Below are 27,365 nucleotides of genomic sequence, written 5' to 3'. Positions count from 1 at the left end.
GGAAACTGAGGGGGGGGAAGTCTTTTCCCACGTGCTTCTTCTGTAGCTCCTTTCAGAGGTGGGTTGAAGTGGCCCGGCAGGCAGGCAGGCATGGCGGAGAGGATCGAGCAGCGCATAGAAGACCGGATCCCTGAGCTTGAGCAGCTGGAGAGAGTGGGGCTCTTTACTCGCAAGGAGATCCGGTGAGCTAGGGCTGGGGGAATCGGATCATGGATTGCGGGAGGGAGAGCGATCCTAGTAGCAGGGAAGCAAACAAGGGAGTACCACGTTTTCATAGGAGATGGGAGGTTTAAAAGCGGGTCTTTTTTGGGGAGGGGTGGAATTTAAAAGTAAAGTGCGGGAGGTTTACCTATAGTTTTGGTTCGGAAGTAAAATCTCCACTCTAGTGGGTGTGCGAGACGTAGTGGTTTTGGACGAATTAAATGAGCGTTTTAGAAGAGCCACTAAAGATCCGTACTTCCGGTTTCCCGGCAATTAACTCTGATTGGAGTTGCAGCTGGAGTTACACACTTCCACCTGATATGCTTAGTATTTATTTTGTTGTGAAGGGCTGATTAATTTTTGCGGAAGTTGCGTCCTGACTAACAGCTCTAAAGGAGTTAAGACCGTGAGCTGAGTACGTAAAAGACGGCCCACTTAAATCTTTGTGAGAACACTCTGATTCATTGTTCTTCTCCGTATATTTTTCTGCTTGGATAAAATCGACCCAAAATAGCCTTGTCTACAGGAAATTCATGAGAAAGGTCATGAAGTATTGCAGCCTGCATTCAAATTCTTGATCTAGAGGTCAAACCTGATGGCTGCGTTGAAATACAGTAATTACTTCCTCACATTACAAGGGTAGATTATTTTCTGTGCACATTGTTGAGTCTGGTTTTGAAACAAAATTGAGTTCATTGTTCAAATGGCGTAGTCAATAAATTGAAAGTAAAAAGTGTGATATACTTAAAAGATGGTTAGACTTGCTAAATGAAGGCTTCATGCCTAAATATTGGGGACAATACATTATTATTAATTATTATTTATATTATTTATGTGCAGCCTTTCTCCACATAGGGGACTCAAGGTGACTCACAACAATTAAACTGTACAATGATGGATTTAAAATATTATACAAAACTATTTTAAAAACAAACATTAAACAAGATTTAAAACAACATTTCAAAACATTTTAAAAATGTCTAAATTTCATAAACAGTACCCTAGGCCATCTCCCTTATTGATAAAAAAAAGCCTGGCTGAAAACCTACATATATGCTGATAAACTTTTGATACCATCCTTTTTATTGTTCTTTTTCCTAAACCAGATAGTTCCCAAGAAGGTGTGTGTATGTCTATAATGAAAAGAGTGACTACATACAGGCATACAGTGAACAGAGTAGACTATGTCTAGATGGGCGGCATATAAATGCAATAAACAAACAAACAAACAAACAGAACTTGCTCACTTTGTAAATCCAAATGCCAGCTTTGACACACTGCATACAATACAGCAGATCCCTAAGGACAGCTAGCTTGTGCTAGTTAATTCACTCTCCTAACCTGAGAAAATGTTCACTTTCTCCATAAATATTGCAGCACTCACTAGAATATAGGGTTGGGTTGTGCTAATAAAGAAACTGGTTTAATATAAACCAGTTCCTGAACCTCTAGAATGTGAAAAAAGTACAGTGGTGCCTCGCTTAATGGGCACCCCGTTTAACGACGAATCCGCATAGCGACGGATTTTTTGCGATCGTTTTTGCGATCGCATTGCAATGTTTCTAATGGGAAAAAATTGCTTTGCGATGTTCGGTAAGCTGTTTCGCTTATCGATTTTCGCATAACGATGATTTCCCAACAGCTGATCAGCAGTTCCAGAATGGCCGCCGGGTAAAAAAAATGGCCACCTGCTGTGTTTTTGCCCTGATTCCTCGCTTACCAGGCAGCGAAAATGGCGGCCGTATGGAGGATTTTCGCATAAAGGTAAGTTTTTTGCCCATAGGAACACATTAAACAGGTTTTAATGTATTCCTATGGGCTTTTTTATTTCGCATAGTGACGAATCTGTGTAGCGATGATTTTGGCTGCACGGATTATCGTCGCTATGCGGGGCACCACTGTATTTCCAAATATGGAGGCACCGCCTAATAAAACTAAGAAGCCAATTTGAGAGGAAATGGAGATTGTGATTAGGGAGCAGGAACATGAATGAACTACTGTATCTGTTTTCCCCTGGTTTTGCCATCACCAATAAGCTACTGTGCTCTGTTCATATCATGTGTGTAACTTATCTGGCGTTCTTTTCCAGTCTTACAATTTCCTATCTAAACCGTGCAGGTTTTGAATGCAAAACTATATTCTGTGAGTAGAACGAATGATGCAAATAAAAGTAAGATAGTATCAATGTGTACAATTTGGATGTTTTATTCTGTCAGATTGTGTTAATCATCATCACGTGCGATCAAGTCAATTCTGGTTTAGAAGCCAACCTATATTAATGTTGAAAACAAGCTAGCATGGCTATAGAACAGGGAAGGCAGGTCTTACCAGACTGCAGCTCCCATCATTCTTCACTATTGACTGAACATCTGACAGACCACACATTCTTTATCTCTGGCTTAGCTAAAGTTAATGAACTCAGCTAAAGTAAAACCAAGCCCTTAATGGTATATGTATGTGGTGTGGCTGAGGAACTGTGAAAGAATTCTGCTTTTTTACATTTCTACAGGGCAGTTATTAAGAAATCCTCAGCTCTTGAGTATAAAATACAACGGAGGATACTATACAAGGAAGACTTTATCAGTTACATTCAGGTAACTTTCTTAAGCAGAACTGTGATGTTTTTTATCTCCTCAGTATATTTTTAAGGGTGTAGCCCAGGATGGGGAGTTTGTGGAATCCCTGTCATTCAAGATGTATATAAGGCTAGGAGACGAGGGATATTTCATCCATGCTGGCAGGAATATGGGAAACTCTTTGAGTTGGCACAGGCTAATGACAGAAAGATTTGGGTGCTGTTACCAGGCTCCTTGTATTTGGCTTGCATTCTTTCCCCTTGTTTTCTTCCTTCCCATTTTGGTGATAGCGATTGTCCCTTTTTACAACAGCTTCTGCAAATGTTGGTATTCTCCCAAGCTGATATTTCCTTCTTGAGTAGGCACGATGCTATTTTGGCTCTACCAGCATTGGCACTGGGAAAATGAGTTGGGTATTAGTATCTCAAATGATTAGGAATTGGGACGATTAATGCCCTTTTGAAATCATTATTGATTCACCTCTGTATTATAGGCAGCCAGTTTAGGGCTGCTCCAGACAATGTTCATTGCAATGAATCATGGAGTTTCCTGTGATTCACATCAAAACTCGCCTTTAAAAAGCTGTTCTTCCCTTTAAGAAAACCATTTCTGTGTAGGAAATCTTTCAAAAAAGTATTTGTGAGCTGCGCAATTCTACTGGAGCTTCTTATCTGGAGCTTTTTGGTTATTTTTTTTCAGTGTTAGTAGGAAGTTGAACACGTTCCATATGCGTTGCCTCTGACGGATTTTTGGTATCACCTGGCAGGACAAAGTCCCAAACAGAGTAGTCCTAGAACGAGCTGGAATTTTCAGCATGAATACATTACTGAAACAGCGACGTCTACGTTGGCTTGGGCACGTCGTGAGAATGGCTGATGGTCGGATTCCAAAGGACCTCCTGTATGGAGAATTAGTGCAGGGAAATCGCCCCAGAGGGAGACCACAGCTGCGATACAAGGAAGTCTGCAAGCGAGATCTGAAGGCCTTAGGAATAGACCTCAACAGATGGGAAACCCTGACATCTGAGCGTTCAGCCTGGAGGCAGGCACTGCATTGCGGGCTCTCCCAATTTGAAGCGACCCTTGCCCAGCAGGCCGAGGCAAAGAGGAAGTCACTAAAGCAGCAAAACCAGGGAGCTGGACAGGGGACAGATTGGATTTGTCTTCAGTGTGGAAGGGATTGTCACTCTCGAATTGGCCTCCTCAGCCACATTAGACGCTGTTCCAAGTCCTCCATACAGAGCACGCTACCATAGTCTTTCGAGACTGAAGGATGCCTAACCTAATAACAGTGTACTGTTTGAATGCTAATTGAAAGCTTCTGACCAGGAAGCTTGCATTGGACATCAGCTTTAAATAGAAAGTGCCGTACGTAGTATTAAACTCCATCCCAGAACAGGACTATACCAAAATGAATTATGCTTTCAGGAATCATGAAAAGTAACACAAGGTCATGAATAGTATCACAGTACGTACTAAGCAAGACAAGATTAACGTTGTATGGATATTGGGGGCAAGACCAATAAGATCAGTGCTGAATCAGATACACCCAGGAGAGCAAACGCTACACCCCAAAGAACCCTTCCTTTCAATCCTGTACTCCTCAATAAATGTATGGCTTTGTTCTGCTCATCTGCTTAGTTAAGCAATGCTTGATATATTGTTAGTTGTCCTAAACCCCAGTTTTCATGAAGTAATCTAGGATATAAGTCAAATAAGTGAATAAATTGTGTGTTGATCTTCTGAATTTTTTTCTTTCACAGTATGAAATCAATCTTTTGGAACTGATTAAGAAAAGAAGAGCTGTAAGTAAAGTGGAAAAATAAAGAGAACCTTCTACAGGTTGCAGGGCATGTAGTGTTGGTAACCCTGTTTTCCTTCTCTCTAGCGAATTGGCTATTCATTTAAGAAAGATGAGATTGAGTATTCCATTGTGCAGAGAATAGATGGTGTCTTCAAACGTGCCACAGCCAAATGGAAAGTAAGACTGTTTTACTTTATCCCATTGGACAGTTTTGTGTGATTTCTTGTCTAACGTGATATCAGTAAAATTGGTACAAAATGAAATAAGTGACAGCATCAAATGTGTGCATTTCATTTGTACAGGCATATCATTTAGATCCTAGAGGGGGGTACTTTGGCTTATTAATAAAATAAATCAGGTGGGATGACCAGTAAGAACTTAAACAAGATGTTCCACAGGCAGATCTGCTTTTAACAGCATAGGGGAAAGGGGGTTAAATTGCCCCTAACAGCTCCCTCCTCTCCTGTACCCGTTCCTCAAAAACGTCCCTGGGGTGCTGGGAAACCATTCGGAGCAGGCGTTCAGACAGTGGGTAGGGTTGCACCAGGGAGAAAGGAGGAATAAAGCCCCATTGTGAGTCAGGATGGTGAGGCTAATAGAATTCTGTGTATGGATTCAGGAGAAAGAGAGATGCATTCATTTCTTTATTTTCGTCTTGTATGACTTGTCTCTCGGGCTCAATTGAGTACCCCATTAATTGTGGAGAAAGGGGATCTAAATGCAAGGTTCACATACGTATGGCCAGAACAGTTAGGTTTTGAATATGTAAATATTCAAATACAGTAATGTGCTGTCAAATCAATTCTGAGTTATGGGGACCCTTTTTCAGGGTTTTCTAGGTAGAGAATACACAGAAATGTTTCACCATTTCATTCTTCTGGGCACATTCTAGAACTTCGTAGCTTGCTGAAGGCACAGTGTGGAATCAAACTCCCAACCTCTGGCTCCGCAGCCAGATGCCTAAGCCACCTTATCCAAAAACAGGACATACAATTGATGAAGGTTAACAAATCAGCAGTAGCCTGAAAGAGAATAATACTGTGGAAGTGGCATTATTCAGTCTCCTCCATCAGGTCCTAACCTTTGCTCTTGTATGCCTGCTTCACCACTTGGTACTTTGCTCTGCCAAATCTCTGTAATCTTTTGCCAAACTTCAGTAGCATGATTAGATACTTCCTCACTTACCGTGCATGTTGCCACATATGTTTTGAGTGTTCTTGGCCACTGGTCAGCTCATCCATGTGTGTTGTTTCCATTGATCCTGTAGGCGCCTGTTGCTTAGGTGGTGGGAGGAGAGAAGTAGAGCATAAGCCAGATCTTACAGTGAGGCATTCTTAGTGAAGTGGGGCAAGAGTAACCCGAAAAATGTTGCCACCTGAGGCAAGATAAGATGCTCTTGCCCTCCATTCCATGGATAGAAGTCAGCTGGACTGACAGTTGAATCTCATTTCAATATGGACAACAGGACAGCATCTGTCTTGCACCTGCAGGTGGAGGAGTAGTTTTGGGGTGTGTGTGTGTCTGAAGGGGTGCAGATAGTTCTGTCTCCAAGGGAGTGGAAGAGTCAGAGCTCTGGACAAACAGCTGATGGATTGGCACTGCTCTTCCCCAGTGCCAGCTGCCAAATGAAAGGGCTGGCCTTAGACTACTCACAGATCCAACCAAGGATGTTTTGTTAGACCGTTCTCTTAGTCTTTGCCTTGTGGGATCAGAGCCAAGGTCAGGAAATAATGGGTATTCCAATTAAATGTGATTAGTTGGGCTTTTGTTCTTCTTTTTCTTTTTTGCAAAAGGGATTAAAAAGCTGTCTTCCAGTTGCTCCACACTTCCCAAATGGAATGTGCTCCAAATGTCAAACAAAACATTGAACAAGAGGGGGAGAAATGAGAACCAAGTCACCCATTGCACATTCTGCAGTCACAAAATATGTCTTTGTATTTTCCCCATGTTTAAAATGGTGGCAGTTCTTGCTCCAAAATATGAGTCTGTCAGTGGCTGGCTAGGGAAGATGATAAATGGATGCTCCTCTTTTGTTCCCCAGATTTATCTCTCACCTACTGCCTGTTGAAGCAGTAGTTTTCTCTGACTCTTGATCCTTAAGGTTTTAGTGCTATCTGTTATAGAAATAAACAGTCTGTGCTATATACATATTACTTGTGTTCTGAGCTTATCCTTTCTCCCCTTGGTTTCATCCTACTAGGATGACCTTCAGCTGTGGTTGTCTTATATTGCCTTTTGCAAGAAATGGGTAAGTACCAGGATGTAAGCGTTGGTGTACAAATCTTTCCTTCAAGCATTTTGTGTTAACTTCAGAAAAGCTTCTTGAAACGATTGACTTGTTTCCAGAGTTTACCTGCTGGTCCTAAGTAGATCATCAATTGATCTTTTTACCTGCTGGTCCTAAGCAGGTGATGGTATATGTGACTGAACTTGCAACGGCTAGTACGTGCGGTATACAGAACAGCAGTCCTTGCAGGGAATTGGTTAAGAAGAGAAATCGACCCTATTAGCGATGGGCCAGTGCTCATGACCAGTTGTTGTTGTTTTTAATGTTGAAACAGTTGCCAGAAAGAGATTTTTTTCTCTAAGTTTTGGAAAGCAAGGTGGTTTCCCAAGGAGGTTAGGAAAGTGGCCCTTTAACTTTTCTGCTAAGGCTGGAAATTACATCAGGTGAAAAGTACTGCTGTGGTGTCCTCACCCTATGCGTCCAGAAGAGTTGTGTCAAAAATTGTTGGATGAATTGATCCTGATAGACTCCCTATGAATCTGCCAAAGGAAAAGGAGACGTATACTCTTCTGGGAAACCCAGAGGCATTGTTTGCCTGGAACTTCTTCTGCAGCCATGGTGCTATTTTTTTTTAAATTGCGAACCACACTTTGCATTTATTAATGGAATGTTGACATTAAAAATAGAGTTGCTTGTGCTGCAGAAACAATGTGTGTGACATTTTATGATGGCAAACCCCCAGTGTTTCAGTCTTTTGTCATGAAGGTGACTCTGTTTCCAGTTGAAAGGAAGACAAGACATGAATGTGAATGAGGTCTTTTGTCTCCCAACAGAACAGGAAAATGCAGCTGAGTAAGGTGTTTTCATCCATGTTAGCGCTTCATCCCAACAAACCAGGTACTATCAAGTTTGCATACAACTAAGCAGGCAGGATAAGCGTCCAGGGGAAGGCAAATTGAGCCACACTGAAGGAAGTATTGGAAAACACTCTAGGATGCCTTGACAGTTCTAGAAGTTGGAACTGAAGAACTAGGTTGGCATGCTATCTACTAAACAAAGATATGAGTGGGTTGCTTTGCATTTAAATACAGTGGTGCCTCGCATAGCGAGGTTAATCCATTCCGGATTAACCTTCGCTATAGCGAAACATCGCTGTGCGGGAATAAAAAAGCCATAGAAACGCATTGAACTTTGTTCAATGCGTTCCTATGGCTTGAAAACTCACCGCTGTGCGAGGCTCGTCCATAGCGCCGCCATTTTCACGCCCTCGGTAAGCGAGGGCAGGGCGCGAAAATGCGGCGCAGACCTTCCGGCGGCCATTTTGGAACCGCCGATCAGCTGTTCTCCCCGGTTTCGTTATGCGATATTCGCTAAGCGAATTGCTTAGCGAATATCGCAAAGCGAAAAATCGCCATAGGGGCCATCGCTGAGCAAATGCTCCAGCGATGGCCCAGAGCGCCTCGTTAAGTGATTTCATCGCTCAGCGAGGCGCTTGTTAAGCGAGGCACCACTGTATAGGATAGAAAAGCTTCTTATGCCTGGAAGTCAAGCGCCAGTTTGAGATGAGGGCTGCATTCCAGCAGTTTATAGGACTGAGAACAGTGTTATTGTCGTTGTGTCCGACTCTTCGTGACCCACGGACCAGAGCACACCAGGCCCTCCTGTCTTCCACTGCTTCCTGGAGTTGGGTCCAAATTCATGTTGGTTGCTTCAATGACACTGTCCAACTATCTCGTCCTCGGTCGTCCCCTTCTCCTCTTGCCTTCACACTTTCCCAACATCAGGGTCTTTTCCAGGGAGTCTTCTCTTCTCATGAGATGGCCAAAGTATTGGAGCCTCAGCTTCAGGATCTGTCCTTCCAGTGAGCACTCAGGGTTGATTTCCTTCAGAATGGATAGGTTTGTTCTCCTTGCAGTCCAGGGGACTCTCAAGAGTCTCCTCCAGCACCACTGAGAGCAATAGGCAGGGCCAAATAAAGCAGATGGGACCAGGCTGGACCAAATTCTTCCCCAAATGGGCAGCGCACAACCACACACATACTGTGTGTGTCTCATGAGGGGTAAACTGATTTTCCCAGTCTTTGCACCAGTGCTCAGTTCCACGTAAAGATTTTCTGGGCTTTAAACGGCTCCTAATTGGTTCTCTCTGGCAAAAGAAACTTGTGGGCTGGATGGGGACACATTCATTGGGTGCTTCCATGCTAAAGGCTCCCAATCTCTGCTTTACGGGAAAGAGGGGTGCCTGGTCAGTACCGGAGGTTTGCAGCGTATCTCAGCTAACTTAGTCTCTGGGTTTTCTTGAAATAATAGCATCACTCACTCTTTTCTGGGGTCAGGCCATTCTCAAATTTGTTCAGCTTGAAAGCTGTCTAGTAATGCCTGTTAGTTCGCTTCTCAGTGAGGCAGGTTTTTAGTCTTCACCTGAGTTGAAGTGAAGACTGGGCTTCCTACATGCGTCTGTTTGTTAATACATACCTAACATGTTGTCAGAAGAGTCTGAGACTAGAATATACTTGAGGTCTATTTGAATAGCAGTTGATTTGTCTGAAAATATGGGATGAACACGTGTTGGGGTTTTTTTGACTAATCCAGGTCTTTTGCAGATGTGGTTACTGCTTAGTTTTCAACTATACAGTTCCTTTGTAAGCATTGCAGAAGTGATATGGATGATCTACAGTGGCAATCTTGAACAATGCACACGTGCAGTACATAGTTAATCATTTGGCTAGAAATAATGTCTGGTGCCACCTCCTGGAGGTCTAAGGGCTGCATGTGCCATCACTGGACCCTGGGAAGCGACTCCCAGTCCCCACCTACATTGGAGAAAACTCCCACACTATATAGTGGGTGGAGGAAACAAGCTTTACTGTTGTGGGGAGGGGCAGTTCTGAATGACTTCTAGTTTTGAAAATAGGCGCGTCCCACCCTAAAACACCTGAAATGGGAGCAGAAAAGATATTGCCCCTCACACAAGAGGAAATTTTGAGCAAACAATATTTGCGAAATGTATAAAATAAAGAATAAATGGAGATTTTTTTTATTTGTCATCTCGCTTTGCCGTGGCCATATTCAGTGGTAGCATCTGTCTCTTCCTTTGTAGCTTTGTGGATTATGGCCGCAAAATGGGAAATGGAGGACCGCTTGTCGTCAGAAAGTGCCCGGCAGTTGTTCCTCCGTGCCTTGCGTTTCCATCCAGAGTGCCCCAAACTTTATCAAGAGGTAATGTGATTCTCCTACTTCCTCCCCTGGTTCTTTCCTTGCTGGGTTGAGCATGTTTTTGTACTTTACGTTTACACAGCTGCAGCTGTAGGAAGATCATGTGAGGCCTTCGAGAACCTTGAGGTTCTAGTTCGCTGTGGTGCACTTTTAGACTGAATGTTTCTGCCAGGAGAAACATGGAGTCTAGTTGTCCTGACCAGGAAAGGGGAAAAAAGACTAGTAGCGGGTGTTTTTTTTAATTGGAGGCAGTTCAAAATTATTATTTTTTTTCGGGGGGGGCAGGGGTGTTTAAGTCATCAAGAGAGTGTGAAATTGCAGTTGGGAGAAAAGATTGCTGTGAAGATGTTAACATGCAGCTTCGTTTACAATGGCTGGAACCTGTTGGCGCTGGTCAGTGTGTGTAAGACTGATGATGTCATCAATTGCAACCTTTTATATTTAATTAAAAGTTTCTTATTCTTCCTCCGCCAAAGGTTTCTAGGTTCCCTAGGGGTCCTTTTGACACGGGAAAGCCTTTGAGGGCCTCAGGACGGGAGGGAAGCCTTTAAGGTCTGAAAATTGCTGCTGCTAGTCCTCGTAGCAAACAATGATGTCATTAGCCTTACATAATCACCAGCAGGATTCTGGTCCCTGCATCTGTAGTATATCCTGGTATTTCTCGTTTGCTGACAGCTTCTTTTGGCATGAAATAGCCGTGTTGAAACTAATCTGAAAGTAATCACAGTGTTAACATTTCTTGAAGTATTTTCCGGGGCAAGTACTTTAGATTGGGGGCGGTGGGGGGCAATGTGTAGCCTGAATAATTAACTTGTAAATCACCCAGAGAGTGCTTTAAGTGCTGTGAGGCGGTATATAAGCAGTACGCTTTGGTGTTGTTGTTTTGCTTTTATCTTGCAAGAACAGTGATGGGAGAAAATACTGTACAGTAGATTTCGTTCGTTCTTTCGTTTGTTTTTTCGTTTGTTTTTTCGTTTGTTCTTTCTTTCTTTCGTTTGTTCTTTCTTTTGTTTGTTCTTTTGTTTGTTCTTTCTTTCGTTCTTTCTTTCGTTCGTTCGTTCGTTCGTTCTTTTGTTCTTTCGTTCGTTCTTTTGTTCGTTCGTTCGTTCTTTCTTTCTTTCTTTCTTTCTTTCTTTCTTTCGTTCGTTCTTTCTTTCTTTCGTTCGTTCGTTCGTTCGTTCGTTCTTTCTTTCTTTCGTTCTTTCGTTCGTTCGTTCGTTCGTTCGTTTGTTCGTTCTTTCGTTCTTTCTTTCTTTCGTTCGTTCTTTCTTTCGTTCTTTCGTTCTTTCGTTCGTTCGTTCGTTCGTTCGTTCGTTCTTTCTTTCGTTCTTTCTTTCGTTCTTTCTTTCTTTCTTTCTTTCTTTCTTTCTTTCTTTCTTTCTTTCTTTCTTTCTTTCTTTCTTTCTTTCTTTCTTTCTTTCTTTCTTTCTTTCTTTCTTTCTTTGCTATCACAGTGGTAGTCCCTGAATACGAGTAAGCAGCATTTCCCCACTTAGTGGGCTCCAGAGGTGTTGGGTTATAGCTCTCACCACCAGCCTGGAAGCTGCTCCCTGGAATCATAGAGCTGTTGCCCCATGTATCTGGAGGGCATGATGTTGAGGACCTTGCTCTTAATATTGCATTAGCGTAGTTTCCTTCTGCCAGAGTCCCGTCTTCAGTTACATCAGCACCAGTATGAATGAAACACTCTTCCTAACCAGGAGTTAAAATGGGACTTTGGAGCTGTCTTTGGGATGACTGCTTGGCACCCTGGCCTGAGCATTTTAACTTTTGCCTTTCTTTGTTTCTGCAGTATTTTAGAATGGAACTAATGCATGCAGAAAAGCAAAGGAAAGAAAAGAAGGAATTTGAACAAGCAAAGATGGACCTGGTAAGTCATTAGAGGTCTACGTTGTTGTAAGTTTGCCTCAGGGAGCAAATCGTGCCACTGAGGTCTGGTTGAATTCTTTGGGCCTGGGGGGGGGGGGTCAATTTGGAGACCCTGCAAATAGCCCACAAAATATATGTTACTTGAAAACAATTGTAGAATTGTTTCCAGGAGCAGAACCTGAACCTTTATGGCTGAGGTTTTGTTTGTTTGTTTTTTTGTTTCTGCATGAGACCATTAAGAAATCTGGAAAAAAGAAAAAACAACCTTGAGGACCACATTAATCCAACTCACAAAGCTTTACTTTGCCCCCCCCCACACACACACTTTACATTGTTCTGTTGTAGTATTAGACGTTTTGGTTTTTGATATGATAATGACTGTACCCAGAGGTTTACTGCACTCTGTATCTGTGTATTAGACTAAAAGCAAAGGCATTAATCTAAGCCATCCTTCTTGGTTTTAGAATTGTCTTCAATGTGCAGGAGGGGCTTGAAAGCAGTCTGTGTAACTGGGCAAAGCCACTGGCACAATGTAATCTCATACAGCATATGTTTTTCCATATTTATGTTAAATGTGGAATGTATGACACAGATGACCAATGAAAGGGGTTATAGTTGCTTGTCTGGATGTTAAACACAACACAACATGTAAAATGGATTGCATTTCAGCGATTCATCTTCCTTTTTTGAAGAAGTCATATTTGTCTAAAAAGTCCTTTGTTGTGTTTCCTGTTAATTCATGTATTTATATTGGATTTGAACATATAGCCTACAAAATTCTCCAAGGTGAAAACAAGCTCATTTGTCCCTCTGTATTACTGGCCACCAAAAACCAGTAGAGATAAAGGTGTTTCTGTTGTTTCCAGATGGGAAATGTGAAGCCTGCCATAGATTGCCTGAGTGCAGCTTTGTGATCCGTTACTTTTGACTACTGTTTAAGACTGATGGGAGTTGTTGCCCTCCAGATTTGGCTAAATATTACTTTCTTGTGATGTGGTCAGGGGTATTTTTCATGCCCCCTGCACTGGACCTCTAATTGAAAATAACTGCATTTTTTCCTCAGCAAAGTTTGCTTTCTTCACCTTTGGCCTCTGCTTTGTAGCCTACCGGAATCAGAGGCCAAACGTGGAGAAAGAGGAAGGGGCAGTATCTGTTTTCAATCATCCCAGAGTGCTGGACACGTAATAACGGACTCAAGTTACAATAAGCCAAATTTAGGGGGAATATGAGGAAAACATTCTCAAAGAGCAGTACAACACTGGAACCAGTTACCTCAGGAGGTGGTGAGTGCTCCAGTGGTGGAGGCATTTAAAGGAAAATTGGACAACCATCTGCCAGATCTGCTTAGATTTGGATTCCTGCACTGAGCAGGGGGTTGAACTCGATGGCCTTATAGGCCCCTTCCAACCCTTTTATTCTGTGATCTTATGCTTCCTCTTATGCAGAGGTGGGCAGTTTCCATCGGTTCTAGCTGGCATGGCCAGCTGTGGGGAGTGATGGGAGTTCTTGCGCAACAACATCTGGAAGGTCACAACGTGCCAACTGCTGCTCTAGGGCAAGTGCGGATGCCTGTGCTTTTCACCTGGGTGCCTCTATGTTGCCTACACAGCACTGATCAAAAATGGGGTGCCACTCTTTTCTTCAGTATCCAGGAATATGCAGCTCTTGTTACTCTAGGCAGAACATTTTCCCGAGATGGAAGCGTATATGGTGTGCAAAGGCGTACACGGGAGCCTCGGGGAGCTTCAGCTCACAGCTTTGTTAGTGGAAACAAGAATCTTCGTTGTGTAACATAAATGTTGTCTTATCCAGGAAGAGAAAACGTAATTAAAAGAGGGCTTTATCTACAATTTTTAGGGTGAATTCAGTTATTCTGAAGATGTGCTTAATGGTGAAATGGCTCGGATTGTCTACAGAAATGCTATTCAAAAAATCAAAGGTAAGCTGATGTTTTTTTTTCTTCTGTTTTATGAACTGTTCTGTCTTCTTGGTACCTTCAACATGGAGCTGGTTCATTTCATTCCAGTTCCTGCCATGGAGTAAGGGCATGTGGCATTTTGTTTACGGTCCCTGAAGTGTCCGGGCCTGGCCACTCTTGGAGATGGGATGCTGGGACAGATGACCGAATTATGCGGGCTGTTATTAACAGGCAGTACAGAAAATGCAAGCGTTCATATATTTGTTTATGTATTTATTTAAAGTATATTTCCCCTGCCTTTCTTCTTAAGGAGGACCTAAGGCAGCTGACATCATTAAAAGACAATATTTAAAGCTCAAAACAGTATACAGGCACTAAATAGGGTCAAACCAATGCCACTCTGAGAAACAGTAAACAAAGGCAATACAGTGGTGCCTCGCTTAACGAGTGTACCGCATAACGACGAAATCGCATAGCGATCCATTTTTTCGGATCGCTAATGCGATCGCTTAACGTTTTTCTAATAGGGAAAAATTCGCTTTGCGAAGACCGGTAAGCGTTTCGCTTACCAATCTTCACAAAACGAAGCCCGACGATCAGCTGTTCGGCGGCCAAAATGGCCGCCGGAAGCCCGGAAATGGCCCAAAATGGCCGCGCGCAGCGTTTTCGCACCCTCGTTAAGCGAGGCGAGGGCGCGAAAATGGCTGCCGGCCATTAAGAAGCTTCGCTGAACGGTGAGTATTTGGCCCATTTGGAATGGAAATCCCTGCCCCGTTCAACGATGCTTCAGCATAGCGAAGGTTAATCCGGAACGGATTAACCTCGCTATGCGAGGCACCACTGTATCAAAAAATGCACTCAAAGTAGTATGGCATGACCATCCATTTAAAAATGCCCCTCAGGCCTCCAGTCACTGAGGGAAAGCCTGCCTGAAGAGAAAGGTAAGCAGTCATGTAGATAAGCAGGCAAGATTCTATTCAGTCTCTTGGGTGAAGCTGACACTTCACAAAGCATAATTCTGCCTCAGATTAAAGGTTGGATTACATATTTTATATTTATGGAGTGAATGGTTTAGAATAATTTTCGAATCCCTTTAAACATACGACACCTTGGCAAGTGGGCACTTCTGAAGCTCAAGAAACCAAATCTTAATTGCTGTCTCTTCACCCTAGGTGCAGAGTTTCTTCTGTCACTGCTTACAGTTGCAAAACTTTTCGATTTTACCCAGGAGCTTCAGAAAGAAATATTGGACAAGTAAGTGTGGGGTGGGGGCAGGGACACAGCAGGAGCACTGAGATCTCCATGACTTTGCTGTTGAACAAAGGTGCCGTCCTCCTGTCCCTGCCGTCTGGAGTGGGACATTTCTTTCAACCTCCATCCCTAGCCTTATTCCACGGGGAGGTGGCAGGCTTGAGCCTGTTTGGCACTGTTCACCGGAAGCAGTTTCTCCCTCGCTCTGTGCTCTGCACAAAATGTTTCAGAAAAATGGCAAAAGGTTACCGCATAGAATCAGTGGCACACTTGTTCTGGAGCAGAAGTTCAGTGACTCTAGCGGTCTATGTAGCAAGGGGGTGGCAGATCCACAGATCATAGCACAAGGCAGTTTTCCTGTTAGCTTGCAGGCAGATTGTGCCGGCGATCCTCATGTGTGGGACTACATGGCACGGCGAGAATTGGAGACAGAAGGCTTGCCATCATTGGAACATATATCAAAACATTCAAAGGCACTGGACGTGGCCCGCAAAGAAGAACGATGCTGTGCGGTGTTTGAAGAGGCTGTCGCTTCTCTTCCCACAGGTTAGAAATTAGATCCAGAGATTTAACTACTGCTTGTCTTCTCACTTTTTGCACGTACCCCCCCTCCCTTTGTAGTAGAGATCCCAAACTCAACCACAGAACTAAGGACTTGAGTACGACAGTGTTTCCTAGCATATTTTTATAGAACAGGGTGAGGCGTTTCAGGCTGGGTGGCTGAATTCAGTCCTGTAGGGTTTTGCGGATGGCCACCATCCCCTCATCCTTTCCTATGGCATTGTCATTTGTTAGCTTCCCAATGTGATTGAAAGGGCTCCCCTAATATTCATGTTACTGGCAGCAAGAGCTTTCATCTGTTGCTATGTTTGTGTAATTGGTACGACCCACCTGTAGAATGTGGCCTCCGAGAATTGATTTGAAACGGTCCCTTAGGCTGAAAGTATTTTCTACCCATGGGCTGGTGACTTGTAAAATAGAAAAGAGAATTGTAGTGAAGTAGCAATTTGATCTTGTGACTGTTTTGTCACTTTAAATAGATTTGGTAGAGATTGCTTAGTTGTTGGATTCTTTTTTCTTTCTTTAAAATAATTACAGCCCCCTCTTATCACGGAATTTCAGGGTGGATTACTAAATTGTATCGAACGATTTCAGAATGTAAGCTTGTTTAAAGCAATTTAAAATCAAACAGTTTAAAATACAAAATAAAAATGTTAAAGCTGGTGCATTAAAATGGGCTGTAGGCCATGATCCTCAACCCCAAAATACTTTAACAAATATGTTTTTATGTAGCACTAAACAGTTGCCAATGTCTGCCCCAATTAAGCCTCCACTGAGAGGACATTTTCCAGTTGGTGCTCTGGAACTGTTCTCAGTGGTAGCTTATGGAGAAGGGCCTCTGTGGCAGACCTTAAGAGTTTGTGTAGGGAAAGGCGCTCCTTCAAATATCCAGGTCTCAGATTGCTATTCTATAGCAAGGCCAAGGTCATGACTAAATCACCAGCCCTGTCAGCTGGAAATTCCCCAGAACGCACAAAAATTCTTTGGATTCCATAGGTCTCTCAGGGGCGAACCATTTTAATGGGTCCTCATTCCTGCAGGGAGAATCTGGTGCCATTAAATCAAACTTTACAAGGAAATGATCTGATCCCGACAGTGGAGTTACAGTACAGAAAAACTTGCTTGAAAGCAGATCATCCTTTGTTTCTCCAGTGACAGTGAGCGGATCCTGCCGCATTTGTCAGGCAAATGATGGTTGAGATAGTTCCATGCTGGGCATGAAATCCTGAGCAGTACCCATCAGACAGCTCCGTGTGAATCTTGGAAGTCCCCCATAAAACAGTCCTGTTTTTACATCAACAATAGCAAGCAAAGGCCTGAGAAGGCCATGTAGCCTTGGGAGGAGGGGTACACCCTGCTCTAAGCCAGCAAAATGTAGGTGTCTGTAGGTCTGTGTTTGTGGGCTGGAACTCCAAGCATTCTGAAAGTTAGAATCCAAAGCTATCAGCTCAGGCAGTGGGTGAGCCTGAGCCCACCAGCAGCAGTCCTGTTTTGTCTGCTTGGCCCAGCCCAATGCATAGGCCCTTGAAACTGGTGCTAGGACAGATAGGGTTGAGAGTGACTGAATCCTTGTGGATGAAAGTAATGTCTCCTTTCCAGTTCTAAGGTGATGCTGGAGGCAGGTGTCCAGGTGAGCAAAGCTGAGACGGGGCCACCCGACCCAACTCATCCACCTAAGTCTCAGTAATGCACACTTCTTTTCCCAACATGGGAGAGACCTTGTTGTGTAACAGTTAAGCTTTCTTCGAAAGGGAAACTGCTGTTTTTAACAAAACCTTTCTGACCCTCCAGAGGAAATGTGGAAATGCTATGTCACTTTTTGCTTGGAGAGACTGAACCGGAAGACCAACAGTGAAGAGTTAAAACAGAAGGTAAATTCTTTACCTTAATAAATTTTTAAACTCAATCTATTGTCTTTTGAAATAGGAGCCTTTAATATAGTCGTGCCCCGCTCTACGATTGCCCCGCATTACGACGACGCTTTTGCGATCGCAAAACGATGGTCTGAATAGGCTTTTTTCACTTTGAGAGGATCGGTTCCCTGCTTCGGGAACCGATACTTCGCAAAACAACGATTTTCCTACAGCTGATCAGTGGTTTCAAAATGGCCGCCAGCTAAATAAAATGGCTCCCTGCTGTTTTCTGGGATGGATTCCTCGCAAGACAGCCACCAAAAATGGCCACCCTATGGAGGATCTTCGCTGGACAGTGAATTTTTAGCCCATTAGAACGTATTAAACGGGTTTTAATGCGTTTCAATTGGTTTTTTTATTTTCGCATTACAATGTTTTTGTTCTACAGCGATTTCGCTGGAATGAATTAACGTAATGCGAGGCACCACTGTAAGCCTTTGCTTTCTATTAATGTAAAAAACAAAAGAAATATGCTGCAGTCCTAGTTCTTCAGGAAACATTCTCTAGAACAGTGGTTCTCAAACTGGGGTCCCCAGGTGTTCTTGGATTACAATTCCCAGAAGCCCTCACCACTTGTTGTGCTGGCCAGAATTTCTGGGAGTTGCAGTTCAGGAACATCTGGGGACACCCAGCATAATGGGGCAGCAAGATTACGGCACCCAGGAAGCATTGCGGCAACTTCATTTTTGCTTTTTGTTTTTACATCAACAATAGCAAGCAAAGGCCTGAGAAGGCCATGTAGCCTTGGGAGGAGGGGTACACCCTGCTCTAAGCCAGCAAAATGTAGGTGTCTGTAGGTCTGTGTTTGTGGGCTGGAACTCCAAGCATTCTGAAAGTTAGAATCCAAAAACGACAACAGTAAACACCACCACCACCCCCAATTACATCCCTAACACAATTGTTGCAGGCTGTGGTGCAGTTGTGAATGCAATACCCAAGATCCTGTGGTTGTTGTATATCTAAGAACATAGAAAGCTGCTTTCTCTTAGCCAGGTCATTGGTCCATCTAACTCGTTACTGTTTCTGCTGAGCAGCAGAAGTCTTGAGTTGAAAATACTGGGGACTGAACCTGAGACTTCATGCCTTCAAAGCATCAGCATGCTGTGCCCATGGGGCATTTCTTGGTCTTCCCAGGGCTCTCTAGTTTTTTGCCCCCCTCCTGAGATTCCGCCCCCCCTTTTAAAGTAGTTTTTATACTTTGGGAAAATGTGGTATTCCTCCGAGCCTCCCGTTACTCCCTCTTTTGTTTTGATGGTGCTATTTGAGCTACATAGACGTATTCTCCAGGGCTTTGAGAACAACTCCACCCTCAGTATTCTGGCTTTCTGTTTTGTTTTTTCATCATCATCATGTGCTTTCAGGTCAATTCTGACTTATGGAAGCCCTTTTCAGGGTTTTCCAGACAGAAAGTACTTAGAAGGGGTTTACCCTTCCTTTCTTCTGAGGGCACCCTGGGACTGTGCAGCTGGCCCCCAAGGCTACACAGGCTGGCTGTTCTCCTTGGAGGAATAATGGGGAATCGAACTCTCCAGTTCTAATGTGTTGGCTGGATAGCTCAGTGATTTAGATCTCTGGCTCCATAGTTGGAGATCTAAATCACTGAGCTATCCAGCCAACTCTTGTTTTATTTTTCGAGTTTCTAATTTATATGGTAAAATTGAAACATTCCTCTTCTCTCTCTCCCCTCCCCCACATTTTAGAGGCTGGAAAAGGTTCTGCGTGTTTTCAGTCGAGCGCATGAATTGCAACTACTGTCAGCTCCTCTCTATAAACAGTGGGTAAGGACGCATTGCGTGATCCTTGTAGACACGACATAAAACAAGGAAGCTGGGTTTGGGTTTTAGGACCCCATTTATGAGCACCTCATATGTTTTCTGTTTGATTTGCATGTTGTCAGGTTCACCTTTTACTGGAGGCTGACCTCCGAGAAAAGGCTGAAGAGGCAGCGGCCGCAGCCACCGGCCGCTTTAGCCACATGGTGGAAATGTGGGAAATGAGGCTGCAGTTACTGCTCCAGCTGAACCGGGATGGTGTGGCCTCTTGTTTTCAGGATGCATTTAAAGCTGCTACAGCCAAGGTAAGTGACTATCCTTTTTCCAAATGTGCTTCGCCGGTGTTGTGAATTTCATCTCCTGGGACGTCAGCCAGTGTGGCCTGTGGCCAGGGATTATGACAATTTTTCATTCAGCACTGTCGGGGGAACCCAAGTTTGAGAATGCAAGGCTTTTATACTCTTCTCCAGAATAAGGTGTTCCAGCAGCTTGGATCTGTTCAGTGAGAGAGAGAAACTCATCCACTTTCTGCTTTTAGCTTTCTTCGTGCTTACAAGTGCCTTTTTAAAAACCTCCTGCATAGCCACCACATATTTGGCTTTAGATACTGTAACACAAGTGTTGACAATAATTTTTTTTCTCCCTCTCTTGGATCTCATGCCTGAGATCGCCATGCCCTAATGTTTCACATCTTTCTGTACTTGCCTAGGACACCTTGCCTCTCTGGATTCTACAGGTGGAATGGAGTGAGGGTGTCCATAGCACGGCTGAAACCGAAGCCCTCTATCAGGTACTGTATAATAACTGTATAATCGTATGGTGAATAGAGTCTATTTGAAAATTGGGTGTTTGATGTTTGTTTCCTGATGCATAAAGAAGCAAAGGTTCTCCAGGCAGGAGATGGAACACAAGGGCCAGAGGAGGAGACAAGTGCGAGTGGAAAACTTAGTATGAAAAGCAAAAGTACACTCCATAAATGTATTTCATGTACGGTTTCCAACTGATGATTTTTGCACTCCATAAATGTATTTCATGTACAGCTTCCAACTGATGATTTTTGCCGTACTACCAACACGTACAGCGTGTTAGAATAATTTTGGAGGAAGATTCTGAAATAGTCGTGTTAACCTGGATTGAATGTCAACTTGCAGTTCTCTTATTTTAGTCCTGTCTGAGTTAAAATACCTCACTGGGTTCAAATCAGGTCAGCAGGGGCCTCTCTGCGCTTGATTCAGATCCCTCATAAGCCTTCACAAATGCTTAAAAACTTCATAGGTTATTGTCAAAATGTCTAAAAGCTAACATGCATTTAACTTTCAGAAATCTTTACTGGCCACGCTTCCTGCTGACTCATTAACCATGAGAGAAAAGTATCTGGAATGGGCATATAAGACTGGTGGCTATAAGAAAGCAAAGAAAGTCTTTACAAGGTTAGAAATTCTCTCTTACAACTCCAGTTAGCATGCTCCTCTTCCCCAAACTCCTTTTTCGAAAGCTTCGTTTCTCACACAGCTTCTTTTTGTCCTAGTTTGCAAAAAAACCCGCCATTTTCTCTTGAGTTCTTCAAGAAGATGATTCAGATTGAAAAGGAGCAAGTGAGTGTTAAAATGTCTCTTAAAGTCCTGAGGCTTTTGTTGTTGTTGTTATAATCTACATCTCTGGGAATTTGTGGATTTGAGGCTTCTAGAGCACCAGTTAATATTCCAACACGATGGCATCACTTTTTGGTTGGGCTACTGCGAGGGGCTTGAGCTGTCTTTTTAAAAATCACCAGGAAAGGGCTGGCCTTGTAAGTGTTACTGAGTTGCAGCTCTGATTAGCAATAGTAAGTGTAGCCAGTGGTGAAGGATGATGCTAAAACGGTGTGTAGTCAAATACTGTAGTGGTTATTACCTCCAAAGGATGTAGTCGCAGTTGCTGGTGTGGGGAGCTTTAAGAGGAGATGAGGTGGATTTGGGGAAATTAGGGCCTTCAGTATGAGAGGTAGTTTGCCTCTGTAAGTTAATTGCTGGTGAACGTCAGATAGAAAGTGTAGTTGGATTCATGCCCTGTTTGGGGCTTCCCAGGGGCATTTGGGTTGGCCACTGTGGCAACAGAATGATGGACAAGGTAGAGTTCTTATATGCTGCTTATGCTATAAGAAGGGAGTTGCAGTCTCTTGATTTTTCAAGAATCCAAAGTTGCCTGCTCCTGTTGGAAAGCCTTAAACATCTTCAAAGCTTGGATACCGAAGAGAATGCTACTGCCTCTATGATCTTGCCTGTCCACTAAGATCATCCTGATCAAGTATATTCTCCCAAGTCCCACCATCCTCATCCTAAGCACAATAGACCAAAATGGGTGCAAGGATTCCCATAGTAACAACAGCAACCTTCTGAGAAATCCTGCCTTTGGAGATTTGCTTTGCCTCCCTCTCTGATGGCATTTTGTTGTCGCTGTGCCCCCTAGCACAGTGGTTAAACTACAGTACTGCAGACAAGCCTCTGCTCACGACCTAAGTACAATCCAGACGGCTTAAGGTTGACTTATCCTTCCATCTTCAGGTACTGTTAAAATGAGTACCCAGCTTGCTGGGGAGCAAAGTGTTGTTTACCTGGTTTGTGGAGAAATGGGCTTTGGGGCACCCCATGGGGAGAGCCCCAGAGCCAGAATAGCCATAAAAGGTACAAAAGTTACACAGAGATGTTTCCAGAACCATAGAACCAGGATCACAGCTCCTGCCATAGCCAAGGAGAGGAGCTCCCTTGAAGTGTAAAATTTACCATGTGGCTATATCCGTGCCTAGGGTCTGAGCCTTTCTTTTCAGCTAGAGGGGGGACGCCCTAGCCATCTCCTCTTTTCCCAATGCGGTATGTCCTTTCCTTGTCTTCCAGTTTCGCTGCCACTAGACCCCTGGATTATGTGATTATTTGCTTAATCACAGATGAATTACTTGGGTGTAAAACCCTTGCACTTTGCATGTGCTCTAAGGACCGATTTACACAGGTAGGGTAGTCAAGTGGCTTGGCTTATCCGGACTAGATTAACCATGTAGTTCTACAAAGAATAGACTCATTCACACAAGATTCTGTTCTAAAAGTAATACAGCGGTGCCTCACTTAACAATTATCTCGTTAAACGACAAAATTGCTTGACGATGAGGTTTTTGCGATTGCTTTTGCAATCGCAAAACAATGTTCTAATAGGAAAAATTCACTTCACAATGATCAGTTCCCTGCTTCGGGAACCGATTTTTTGCTAGACGACGATTTTCAAACAGCTGATCAGCGGCTCTAAAATGGCTGCCCGCTGTGCAAAATAGCTCCCCGCTGTGCTTTAGGACAGATTCCTCGCTATACAAGCACTGGAAAATGGCCGCCCTATGGATGATCTTTGCTTTACGATGAGGTATTTAGCCCATTGGAACGCATTGAATGGTTTCCAATGCGTTTCAATAGGTTTTTAAAATTCGCTTGACGACGATTTCATTTAACAGCGATTTCACTGGAACAGATTAACGTTGTCAAGCGAGGCACCACTGTAACTTTATTTAAAAGTAAAAGGACGGGCAAAAGGGTAAAGAAGTAATTAAGATTCAGAGGTTACATTTCAAGGTTCTAGGCAAGGCTTGAGTCAGGCTATAGACAAATGTTGGGATAAGAAATTCTGCTATTTTCTAACTAGAAATTCTATCTGCTGTGAGGCTTATTCACTGTGGCTTTACTTTCTCACTTGGAGGATTAGAGTCTGTTCTGTTCCATCCCGGCATCGCTTCTCTCTGGCCTAGAGAGGAGCTGGATCATCTCTCTCTCTCTCTCCTCCATTTCCATCACCTGAACTCCTTCTGAATCCCTCCTGTCTCCGCGGCATACTTCAGCTATCCATGCGTGAGGGCTTGATCCTCCCTTTCTGCAGGGGATCCGTATTGTGTGGGAACCTGGCAACCCGTTTAACATCAAAGAAAGACTTTGAAGTGCGTAGCCCTGGATGTTTACAGGAAACTGCCTTGAAGGCCGGAAGCCCCTGGCTTGACCTATTTTACACTTCAAGGGAGCTCCTCTCCTTGGATATGGCATGCAGAGCTGTGATCCTGGTTCGATGGTTCTGGAAACATCTCTGTGTAACTTTGGTAACTTTTACGGCTGATCTGGCTCTGGGGCTCTCCCCGTGGGGTGCCCCAAAGTCCATTTCTTCACATAATCATGTTGTAAACTGCCCAGAGACTGCTGTAGCACTATGGTGGTCATTGAAACAATGACGACAACAACTTGAGCACCTGTTTGACCTGGCCCGTCTAAATGTTGACGGAGGGGGGCTTCCTTTTTTCTCCACCCGTGTTGTTCCTTATTTTAGCCCCCTTTGCTTGTTTATTTGTTCCGTGTATTAAATATAGTTTTGAGGGAACTCCAAGATGATGGAAGGCTATTTTAACAGCTTGGGTGTGATCGGCAGGGTTTGAACTGTGGAAGTTGGGGAGGCATGCAGGATTACGGGATGGAAGAGGCGGGTGCGTGTTGAGATGCAAAAAGAGCCATGTGACCAGAGGATGGAAAAGAGATTGCCTCACGTGTTAGTGCCCAGAGCTCCTGCTACCTCTTCTGTCTCTACCGGGTTCTCTAAATTCACGGAGCTGCTTCTGTGGATGAGAAGGTGACAAGTAGGGAGATGTTACGTACATGAAACACTGAACTCTTCTGCAGAAATATTTGGATCACTTGACAGTTGCATTTAACTGCTGTAATCGGTTGTAGCACGCGACAGTAGACCAAGATAATTCTCTCACCCTTTTTTTAAAAAGGAGTTGTGCAGAATGTTCAATATCCGAGAATATTATGAACGTGCCTTGAGAGAATTTGGTGCTACAGAACCTGGTAAGAAGTTTTTCACTTAACCTCGCTCTCTCTGTTTCTCGGTGTGTGTGTGTGTGTCTCCCTGAAAAAGGGTTAAATCAAGCCTTTCCAAATCTGCTGTCCGGTGTGTTCTGAACTACAATTCCCTCAAGACAATTAGCCTGGCCAGTAATCAAGAATGATGAGAGCTGTAATCTAAAACATCTGGTGGGCGCCAGATGGGGGAAGCCCAGTTGAATCATTGGACTCTTCTTCCCTTTGTATCTTGAGCTAGTGCATGTTTCAAACTTAGTTTTCTGGATTATGACCTCTATCTTGAGGGCCTGCTTGGGACAGAAAGGTGGCACATACATTTCAAAAATGAGAAGTCGGTGGCTAGCTTAGGAAGCAGCTCCTCTAGTCCCCTCAGTTTAATTTCCTCCCACATCCACTATAAACCTACAGGGAGCTTCTGCTTCACAGGAGCCTGGCTGTGAATCTGTGACAGCTATTGCTATTGCCTGTGCAGAACTGGAGGGAGGGAGCAATTTTTTTTGTATGTGTCATGCTGTTGGCTTTTCTCTGATGAATTTAGTATAAGAGGGGCTCAGCACCAGTGGTTGCATCTGCATCGAGCAGCACCTGCTGTTACAGTTAATACTTTGTGACATCTCCATTCAGTAATGTTTTAATATTACAGTTTATTTAATTGTATTTCAGAATTCTACATTTTTGCCTGTGTTAGCTTGTGCGTGTTTTTTAAAGTCTTGTTGGGAGCCACCTTGACTTCCACATCAGGGAGAAAGACAGAGTATAAATGGGACCCTATATAATAGCATTCCTTTTCAAAACTTCAGTGTAAAGCTTTTTACTCCCATGAGCAGTCTTGTCTAATAAGTAGAACCATAGAATAACTGAGTTGGAAGGGGCCTATAAGGCCATTGAGTCCAACCCCCTGATCAGTGCAAGAATACAAATCAAAGCAGATCTTACAGATGGTTGTCAAAACTCTTGAATGCCTTCAGCTTTGGAGTGCTCACCACTTTCCAAGGTAATCGGTTCCGTTGTCATACTGCTCTTACAGTTAGGATGTTTTCCCTGATACTTAGCCTAAATCTGGCTTCCTGTAGTTTGAGCCCATTGTTATGTGTCCTGTAGTCAGGGATGATTGAAAATAAACCTTGCTCCTTCTCTGTATTTGAAAAGTAACATTTTAGGTTAGCTGTAGGACTGGTTCACTTTAGCATCCGGATATTAAAGCAAAAGTTGATTTGTTAAAAGAAGCATGACTTGTGTTTTACCTTTTCTTTTGTCCTTTGTCTGCTGCTCAAGAGGGTAAAATAGGGCCCTCCAGATGTTGTTGGATTGCAGCTTCTAACATTCCTCTCAATTAACTTATGTTGGCTAGAGATGGTAGGAGTTGCAGTCTAGCAACATCTGGAGGACAATAATTTGCCCACCTCCTGCCCTACCAAATAATGTTGGCGTTGCCTCATTAGTTGATTGTGGGATTTGAGGAGACTTAGTTCTCTGTAGAGGCTGAATGTCCATGTTGTAGTCAAAAGGATGTAAGGGCCTGTAGCCTTCAAACTTCCTGTCCCTTAAAACCATGGTCCAGCACTAGGTGGGGGAGGACTACCAGTCCATTATGTGCTGCTGCAACCATTCTGCTCTTCTTGCTAGAGAAGTGTAATTTTTGACTGGTGTTATGACAGTTGTTGGTTGTTATTCCTTGGCCTCCGTGCTGGAATTCAGCACAATACTTTGCAGCTGTAGAGTTGATAGGTCCCCTGAAGATACACAGGCTTACATGATACTCCGTTTTTAGCATGTGGGGACCTTCTGTCCCGTAGCATTTCCCCATTCCCATAGTCTTAACTTGGCTTTTTCTTTTTCTGAAGATCTTTGGCTGGATTACATCAGGGAGGAGCTGAATCATCCCCAAGGCAAGCCGGAGAACTGTGGCAGTCTTCACTGGAGAGCAATGAAAACATTGCAGGGACAATCAGTGGACACTTTTGTTTCAAAATATACACTGCTGCAGACAGGTCACTTATGACAAATGGCATGGGAGCTGATACATTCCAGACAAACTACAGAGCAATACTATTTTTTATTGTTAAATATTGTGTAGAGTTTTTTTTCCCAAAGGTAAAAAAAATACATGGTCCAAGTTATATACTGCATTGCACTGCTGGCTTTTTATTGGATTGGGTCTTAGATTTCATATGATATTTCTTTTACGTATTTCATGAAATTGAACAAAACAAGAACTTTCATAAGGACAAGGGACATGAGATAAGAAAATAGCTTGGCACAGTTCGACTAAGGATATAAAGTGAAAGACACGGGTGTCTCTCCCCCCCCCCCCCAGCAGCCCATCCTGAAAGTTCTCTATTTTTGTATACTGGCTACTTCGTTGATCCACAAGACTATAACTGGGTATAATTGATTCTTATACCCAGTTTATCATCCCTTCCTAATGATGAGGTGAACTTTAGGCAAAACAATAAAGCACATGGATGTCTAAATTAGTCTTGCACCTTCTGAGCCTTGAGATTGTTTCCATTCTGTCTGTATTCCTTTCCTGTCTGAGACAGAAATGTCTGTCTGCTAAAGTTCCTTAGCACACATACTGGAAGGTCATATATATTCCATTGGAACTTTTGTGTAGCACACTACACAGTAAAAAGTAAGCAACAAAAGGTGTGTTTGTACAACTGGGTGTTATGTAGGACTCCTGGAGCAAAAGTGTGAGGACTTATGTTCTTGATGTCGTGTTGTTAAAGACAGCCAGCCATCTGAAACAAACATGTAAGGTATAAAGAACCTCCAGTATATAGCTGAGGAGAACCTCCACCAAGTTCTTGTACTTCTTTGTATCAGAATGTTGTCCAGTGTGAACATCATGGAAAGTATTTAATTTTCAGCTTGGAGGGGAGTATCTTTCCAGTCATCTTAAATAAATTACTAGATGTGGTAAGAAAAATATGAAAAATATAATTTAAAATCCCTGAAAAATCAGATATTCCATTTAAAGGACAGCAATTGCATTGCGATTGATGATGATGAGTTGTTAGGAAATAAGAGTGATTTTTATTTCCTGCTAGTCATTTGAAATTGTTTCTGAATCTGCAATTTGTGTTGTGGCATGTGATGCAATGAATCATTGTATGACATTTGGAGTTGATGCTACTTCAGCTTGGTGTATTTACAGTGGTTTGTATCAAGCTGGCATTTCATGAAGATGA

At 43.3% G+C, this 27,365-nt stretch overlaps 1 protein-coding gene across 1 annotated transcript; it reads left to right on the top strand.

The window, feature by feature from the left end:
* UTP6 (UTP6 small subunit processome component) lies at positions 1–26,648 on the top strand. Its single transcript, XM_020783717.3, has 19 exons — positions 1–182; positions 2,711–2,795; positions 4,540–4,581; positions 4,665–4,757; positions 6,781–6,828; positions 7,641–7,704; positions 9,907–10,025; positions 11,815–11,892; positions 13,749–13,830; positions 14,982–15,063; positions 15,425–15,606; positions 17,413–17,492; positions 19,235–19,312; positions 19,432–19,611; positions 20,016–20,096; positions 20,627–20,736; positions 20,835–20,901; positions 24,084–24,156; positions 26,016–26,648. The coding sequence occupies exons 1-19, from the start codon at positions 91–93 to the stop codon at positions 26,171–26,173; spliced, it is 1,794 nt and encodes a 597-aa protein (XP_020639376.3). The 5' UTR covers positions 1–90; the 3' UTR covers positions 26,174–26,648.
* The last annotated feature ends 717 nt before the right edge of the window (positions 26,649–27,365 follow it).

The sequence above is a fragment of the Pogona vitticeps genome, chromosome 2, assembly GCF_051106095.1.
Source record: "Pogona vitticeps strain Pit_001003342236 chromosome 2, PviZW2.1, whole genome shotgun sequence".
NCBI lineage: Eukaryota > Metazoa > Chordata > Lepidosauria > Squamata > Agamidae > Pogona > Pogona vitticeps.
The sequence above is the reverse complement of the archived record's forward strand: the minus strand, read 5'-3'. Positions and strand labels throughout refer to the sequence as shown.

Coding starts and splice junctions, on each gene's coding strand:
- UTP6 (XM_020783717.3), top strand. CDS start 91: ATGGCGGAGAGGATCGAGCAGCGCATAGAAGACCGGATCCCTGAGCTT. Junction 7,705..9,906: donor GCTTCATCCCAACAAACCAG/GTACTATCAAGT, acceptor CTTCCTTTGTAG/CTTTGTGGATTATGGCCGCA. Junction 20,097..20,626: donor AAACCGAAGCCCTCTATCAG/GTACTGTATAAT, acceptor TTTAACTTTCAG/AAATCTTTACTGGCCACGCT.